Source organism: Taurulus bubalis (assembly GCF_910589615.1).
Source record: "Taurulus bubalis genome assembly, chromosome: 8".
In the NCBI taxonomy this organism is placed as follows: domain Eukaryota; kingdom Metazoa; phylum Chordata; class Actinopteri; order Perciformes; family Cottidae; genus Taurulus; species Taurulus bubalis.
The window spans coordinates 14,788,383-14,796,007 of NC_136596.1; the positions used below are offsets into that span (position 1 = coordinate 14,788,383).

The window sequence follows — 7,625 nt, forward strand, 5'->3', positions numbered from 1 at the left end:
AAATACAGTAATGCCAATATCACAATTCAACTCAAATTTAAATCAGTTAAAATGTATTTAAAAATAGTTAAAAGCACAAATGCGTAATCTGTATCACCAACAAACAAAGTTTCATTTTACTGCAGAAGACATTTCCTTTTCCTGTAAGCGTGAGCACTTCTTTTTACTCAACACTACATTTACCTGCTTTTCCTGTTGATCTTAGTGAAGCATCACACAGTTCCGTATCACACACATTTGCACAAAGAAAGGTGTGATGAACAGCCCTGCTTTAAACAAGTAAAGCCTGAATGAATGCAAACAAAGAAAGGTGATAGTGCCTGTGTGTTGTGTAAGGCAGCTGGAGTGGAAATATGGTAACTACTGAGTTTAAAGTTGATAAAAATAGAGCACGAAAAGACTCCATTCGTTCTTCATTCACATATAACTGAGCTCTCCAGGGCTGAACCAGCACTGCCATTTAACACAGAGCCCTGTAATGTTAACGCTCAACCGCGTGGCGGCGCTAATGCCCACCGCTGCGTTTAATATGCAGAAGAAGAAGAGCATGTTTGGTTTGCACCATTTGTACACGGAAGCAGGAACCGGACCTAAACCAAAACGTCCAACCTGTCATCTTAGATTTGTCAACGCGGATTCTGGTGTGAGCTCAGAGAAGAGACTAAATACATTTGTTTCGTGTTTTAACTGGAGAGCAGACACAATGAAGGCGGCTTTCTTGGTCCTCGGCACATTTCTGTGTTTCTGCTTGGTCAGAGGTGAGTGGAGATTTGTGTCCTTTTGCTATTTATGTCATCCTGAGACCATTCAGTGACATGTTTGCCTCGCATGTAATCCCTACTAAATTAGCCAGGCTAGTTGTCGCTGTATAACAACATCACGTGTTTTAACTGAGATAATTTGAGCTAATCACAGGGCAGTGTCAGTATCTTCAGGGTTGGCTTCACTACAATTCATATCAGTGCATTTTAAATGTTGTTAGTTCAATAAATGAAAAACATACATATACACGTCACTGCTGTTTAAACCGTACCGAAAACTCAAGTAGGCTTTACTTTTGTGTGTTAGTACGCTTTGTGCAATAATACGTTTCTGAAACCAAACTATATACAACACAGATATCACGTTACAGAAAAGACAAAAACTCTGATAGTTGTACTGGCTTTAATATAAACGTCATATCCCCAAAATGTGTCGGTCGATTAGAGGGCCTGGGACGCCACACCCTCATCCCACATCTACTGGTTTATGAACCCTGTTGCCAAGTCCCCTTTAAGTACAGTGCATACAAGACTATATATAGCAGCTTTATTACACACATGTACAAGTACTTTGTACTATTTTTTTGTGTATCATATAGTTTGTGACTCAACTTTTTAGATGGGAATATATATGACCCACTTTAGAACGCCCCAGTACAAGACATGGTCACTAGATTAGCTAATAATGCAGAAACCACCTTCATTGTTATTGTCTTTTCACTAACACATGTTCAAAATTTGAATTAGCAAGACCAAGTGACATGCAGAAGCCCAGGGGCCCATGGGGCAGTTCCCTGCTGGTCCTGGTATTTGATCTAGCCTTGATCTGAAATCTGCTTGGTATATGTAATCAAGTGGGGGAAGTTGACAAGAAAATACATTACTGACAAGTTTTAATATCACAAAAAAAGTAGAATACAATTTTTTTTTTAAACAGAAAAGTAATGGAGACCGGCAAGTATGTGTGTATATCTCACCAAGACTTCACATTATTCAATATCCTCTAATTGTCATGTTATTGTCACCAATAACTGCTGTGGATCAGTGGTAGAGTGTCTTTCAATCAGAATGTCAGTTGTTTCGATCGAATCCATGTCCCTTTACCCCAAATTTGTCCTGAAGTCTGCGCCTTCGGTGTATCTGTGCGTGTGGATGCTTAGTTAGTCCTGATGGGCAGGTGGCACCTTGAATGGTAGCCCCTCCCATCAGCATATGAATGGGTGAATTGCATGTAATGTTAAAGGGCTTTGAGCGGTCAAAAGACTAGAAAGGCACTATCGAAGCACAAGTCCATTTACCATTTAGTAAAAACTCTATTTTTCTTTTCTCTTCTTTTAATTTACAGGGGCTCCAGTGCAAAATGTGCTCGTGCTTGAAAAATCGAACAAAACGCAGGAAAATGAATCCGAGCAGTCAGCTAGCATCGCCAATCCATCAGCAGCATCTAGTACAGTTGCTGCAGACAAACCAGCAGATACTGTAAAAGAAGATAAAACTCTAATGGCTAAAGGAATACCAAGTAAGACTAAATTAAACCAACTGGACATGACAACCCTTACGCAAACGCTAGCAAGAACACAAAGTCAGACAGAGAAGCCTGGGGATGTTAACCGGGACAAAACGCCAGATGTGACTAATAAAGGGAAGCAAAATCAAACTGACGAAGAGAAAAACAATGATGCAAGCACACCCACATCTGGCCTAACAGATCTGAAAGTACAACCCAAGTCTCCTCCAGTTAACAATGTAATAACAACTGAAGAGTCAGGAGGGAAAGGCAAGGAGACAGCGGCAACAGACACCAAGAAAGATGAGCAAGCAGACGATAAAGGCCAGAAAGACAAAACACAATTGGAGGACAACACTGAGGACCAACCAGAAGGAGAGGTCACCGAGAAGGTCAAACCAGTTGAAGAGGACGGCAAACATAGAGTACCCGGAGAGAAAGTTCTGTATGACCAAGCTGGTATAAATGATGAGGAAGAAAGCAGTCATTTCTTTGCCTACCTCGTCTCTTCAGCGGTGCTGGTAGCAGTGCTTTACATCGCTTACCACAACAAGCGCAAGGTAAATGTCTTCACACCTGTTTGCAGTATGCTTCCTGGGTTTCTACTGACCCAGATTTGTGTTGCAAATGTCATGTGCGTGTCAACCATTTTGGTCTGTGCATTCTTGTTGCAAAAAATGAAGACGTAAATGGAATTGCTGAGCGAGAACTTGAATACCTTTTTATGCACTCGGGTCTCCATTATATATCTAATGGAATAACTGGAGGATAATTGAACTGAAACTAATATTTGCTGGTTTTACAAAACATAAAAAAACAAACCATTTAGATTGGACTAACAGTGCAGAAATATGTCATGCACTTAATATTATTATTATATGTGGTACATTTTGTACATTATAGTTGCAGATATAATATTGAGCCCGAACAAGCACATGACATCTGCAAAGAAGAAAGTTAAAAGAATAATTTGACATTTTAGGAAAGTGGGGATTTATTTTGTTTCTGAGAGATTCATTCTCTGAAACCTGTCTAGTTAAATTATATCCATATTTGTTTTGTAGATCAGGCTTCAATAGGCCAAATCAGTTGAAACCATACCAATGTCCTTTTCTCTTTTCTCCAGATAATTGCCTTTCTTTTGGAAGGAAAGAAATCCAGATCCACACGTCGCCCTAAATCCACAGAATACCAGAAGCTGGAACAGCAAGTAAGTTGTTGATGTAAAGAAATACCCCCCCCCCCCTTAAAAAAATAAATCATATTTTGAGTTTTTAAATATCTCCATTTTCTTTCAGCTGTAATCTCAAGTCACTCTCTTGAAGTTGAATGACTCAAGCAGCTGAATACACTGGCGGTTGTGTGAGAAGAGAGTGATTTGAACACTGGCATTAGATATTTCCCTGGTCTACTCTGCATTGTTTTAACCTTGTGTTAAATGGACATTCTTCTATTTTATACCTTTAGATGCTTATCGTATGACTATGCAGACGACACTGTTGCCTTATTGAGGAAATTAGTGAAATGCAGTGAAGGTAAAATAAGCATGCTGTTTTTGCACTTGTGTCGTTATTTCACTTGTAAGGCAATCTCGTAATTTGACCTGACTAAGGTCCGGACTCAGGATATTTCAGTAGCAGATGAAAATATTAGCTGGTTGGTTTCCAGAACACTAGTGATTGCACTGTGCACTAAATAAGCCATTGAATTCTTTGTAAAATACAGTGTACAATTTCTTTGAGGTTGTTTTAAATGTCTGTGATGAATTGTATCAAAAATGTATCGCAATGGGATTTCTGCTCATGCTCATAACCATGTGGTATTGGCCAGATGAATGTAGGGACCTTTGTTTTTTTTTAAACGAGATGCTAGCACAATGCTCGCCATCTTTAACTGCCTAAAGGCGGAGACTTAAACATAATGAAATATGCGCTTATAGAAAGTTTTTGGAAAAGCGCCAATTTGCTTTCTTGCTGAAAATTTGATGAGAAGATCAATATAACTCCAATAAATATATTATTAAAGGTGACCTGTAAGAGATTCAGAGCATTAACATAGCAGCAAACAACAATTTGTGCATGTCCGCATCCCCGACTGGTGAGCTCACGGCTGCTGCTCTGCACTGCCCTCAGGCGGATACAGCGGATTCAATTGGTGTCTTTGTTGCTGAAGCATCAGACCCACCCTCAGTCGTTGCCATGTTGTCAGCCGCTGAGGGGCAATAGAAATACTCCCAATCTCATCTTTAGCACCTTAAGGTTACAGCCAGCGTCCGTAAGAGCAGCCGAGCATAAGGACTGGAAACGGGGGAAAGGGAGCCTGACTCTGTCCAAAGGTTACAAAAGTCTCCTTCTAGCACCTTCAAACTTCACTCATTAACACTCCTCATTTAACTCTGGGGTGGGGAAATGAAAATTAGTATATTTCCCAAAATGTTAAGTTAAGATGTTAACTGAATTATGTTTTAACTGCTGTCGAGGTGTTGGGTTCATGTGCAAAGGCCTCTTAATTTATTCAGTCTAAATGTTATATGAGGTGTGACCTGCATTAAAATGTTGTTTATCTAAACTGCCAATCTGGTTACTGTCTGGCTGCTCGACACCTGTGGCTTCTTCTTTTGGATAAACATCTCTTGGTCCACTCGTTGCTTTGCATTTACACTTTAGTCGGAAATATTGTGAACCTAACATCAGGTCTGAAAGAGGTAGTTGGACAAGAGCTGCATTGCTCAGAATGTTTGGAGGGAATTACTGGTTGACCACTAATATATTAGATTTTATATTTCCTTTACAGTAGATATGTGTGTTTATGTTCGGAGTTGACAGACTTGTGCCAAATTGTGAATTCTACAGGGATTCAATGTCTGATTCTTGTATTGTCTGTTTACTAAATTAACATTCTAACAATTTACAAATTTACATTTGTACTGGCCTGAAGTCGCAATAACAAATATTATTCCCTGAATGAATATGAATATATATATATATATATATATATATATATATATATATATATATATATATATATATATATATATATATAAAATCTCCAAAGAAAATTAATTAATTAGCTTTTCATGAGGGAAATAAGCACCATAATTAGTTAAAAAGCGTCATAGGTCACTCTCATAAAATCTGTCAGTTAGAATGCATGTTTTCAAGATTTGTAATGAATATATAGCTAAATAACTAAGTATAATATTTAAGTTTGTTCGGAATAGCTGTCCATAAAACACAACCCGCTGTCCACCAAGACTTTCATTGTACACATGTCTGATGAAGCAACTGAGAGGAGTGTTGATTCTAAAATAAAAGTTTTTTCTACTTTCTAGCCTTAAATGAGTTGGATTGCTTTATTGTCTTCACTGCTTTAATGATGCAGGGCCTTTCATACACAAGCCTCAACCTAAAATTCAAAACCTTGCAAAGTATCATCGGAAATGAAGTATTAATAGAGAAAGCACTCGTGCAGAAAAATGACAACCTATGGAATTAATATATATTCTAGGTAAAAATAGGTTATACTGATACAACTCCAAAGCATTTTTATGTAGCAGATGCTAAAGGTGGAGCTTGTTTACCTACACCAACTGAGGGGTCAGAACCACTTGAAAGGTCACAAGCTAGATCTAAGGTTAGATAATGCAGGAAAGACAAAACTTCCTCTTTTGAATTTCTCTGCTTTTTGTGAAATATTGAATAGTTTTATCTCTCTGAAAACACTTGAGAAAATCGAGTGCGAATCACTCTCTGTAAGGGCCCACACGCTAAAGAGTTTGGGGATGCATGTTTTATATTGTTTTTAATGTAGGCTAAACTCAAAAACTGGTAACTCGCTGTGAAATAAATGCTTAGTAGGGAGTACAATATTTTCCTTTGAGATGTAGTGGAGCCCATATTAACTCATCAGGGAGTACACAAAGTCTTTGTTTTGTTCAGATGACAAAACAGCAGTTTATCAATGTGCATGCGACACACAATACAGTACAATGATGTCCATGCATTGTTCAATTGTTAATACTATCCCTACAAAGCAGTGTAGTGTGGTTTCTTCACAGTGGCATCATATTTCTGGCCTCCTGTTCATAAATGTCAGGTAGCTCTCCCATGGAGGAGCAGACCATTCGGACAGAAGTGCACCCACGGAGCTCCATCTCATAGCGGATGAGCTGTTTCCAGAAGCCGTTATTCGGCCTCACGACGGGTCGACAGGTCCTCACCCACCTGTGTGCCTCCAGGAGAGGCACCCCGCGGTGCTTCATCAGGTAGGCCATGCACAGGGAGGCGGAGCGGCTCACGCCGGCGTTGCAGTGCACCAACGTGCGGCCCCCGCGCTCTGCAGTGAGCTGTATTTTGTCCGCCACCTCGTCAAAATGCTCGCTGAGGGGAGACCCCGGGGAGTCCGCGAGCGCGATGTGGACATACTCCACCCCGGGGTGAAGAGGGCAGCGGCTCTTGGTCTCAGTGACGGTCACGATGCAGTTTATCTTACACCGCGTCAGCTGGGAGGAGTCTTTAGCCGCGCGGCCATTGCTGAGGTAGAGATGGTCGGTGACTCGGCACAGGCCTGACAGACCTGCAAGACCCGACTGATGCATACACGACGTGAAATACCCCGCTGCGACGTGGAGGCGCGGACTGCGTGTTTAAGATGTCGTGCAAGAATGTTGTGAGATTCCCGGTTCGCGATGCACAATTGTAAGGCAACTCCGGAAGGCCAAATTTGTGTGAGTTCGCACGCTGTCGCCTCCTGCTGGTAGGGGTTTCCACGAGGTGGACGATACAGACGGTGTCTTTCAGTGTATCGCTGATTAGCACATAATAAGACACAACAACAAAAAGATATTCGTATTAAATAAAAGCCTGAATTTACTCCCTGATTTTTTTCAGCTCATTCCTGTTTTGTTTTTTTATGAAGCACTTTTGCAAATTTGATTTGAATTAGTATTTAAAAAAACTTTGGTCAAACCATAATATAAAACAAGTATTAATACAATAATAAGACACCGGAGCTCTGCAGTGCTCAATAGGAACAATTACTAAGCAAAATGTACCTGCTGCAAATATTAAAACAGCACCAGTGCTTGGGAAACAAAACAAGAGTAACGTGTAAAAAATTCAACCCCTTAGTTTTTAAAATGGGTTGCATGAGAATATTTGACTTGCTGATGTTCAAGAAAAGGTTACTTAGTTGCCAAAAAAAAAGGACTAATCCTCTGGAGGGAGCATGAATTTAATGGACATCAGGCCAGTACTTGTTGAGATATTATGCCCAAAGGGACTGAATTAAATTACAATATTTTAGGTATCTTATATTTCCAAAACAAACAACCACAACTGGAAGTAACTATTTAAAGG

At 39.9% G+C, this 7,625-nt stretch overlaps 1 protein-coding gene across 1 annotated transcript; it reads right to left on the bottom strand.

Moving 5' to 3' along the window:
* Window positions 1–5,615: 5,615 nt before the first annotated feature.
* On the bottom strand, window positions 5,616–6,938 carry LOC306740362 (dual specificity protein phosphatase 18-like). The gene has a single exon (XM_079222500.1). The coding sequence runs from the start codon at window positions 6,863–6,865 to the stop codon at window positions 6,320–6,322; it is 546 nt and encodes a 181-aa protein (XP_079078626.1). The 5' UTR covers window positions 6,866–6,938; the 3' UTR covers window positions 5,616–6,319.
* Window positions 6,939–7,625: the final 687 nt, after the last annotated feature.

Bases quoted from the DNA above. Each gene is read 5' to 3' on its own strand.
- LOC306740362 (XM_079222500.1), bottom strand. From the start codon at position 6,865: ATGCATCAGTCGGGTCTTGCAGGTCTGTCAGGCCTGTGCCGAGTCACC.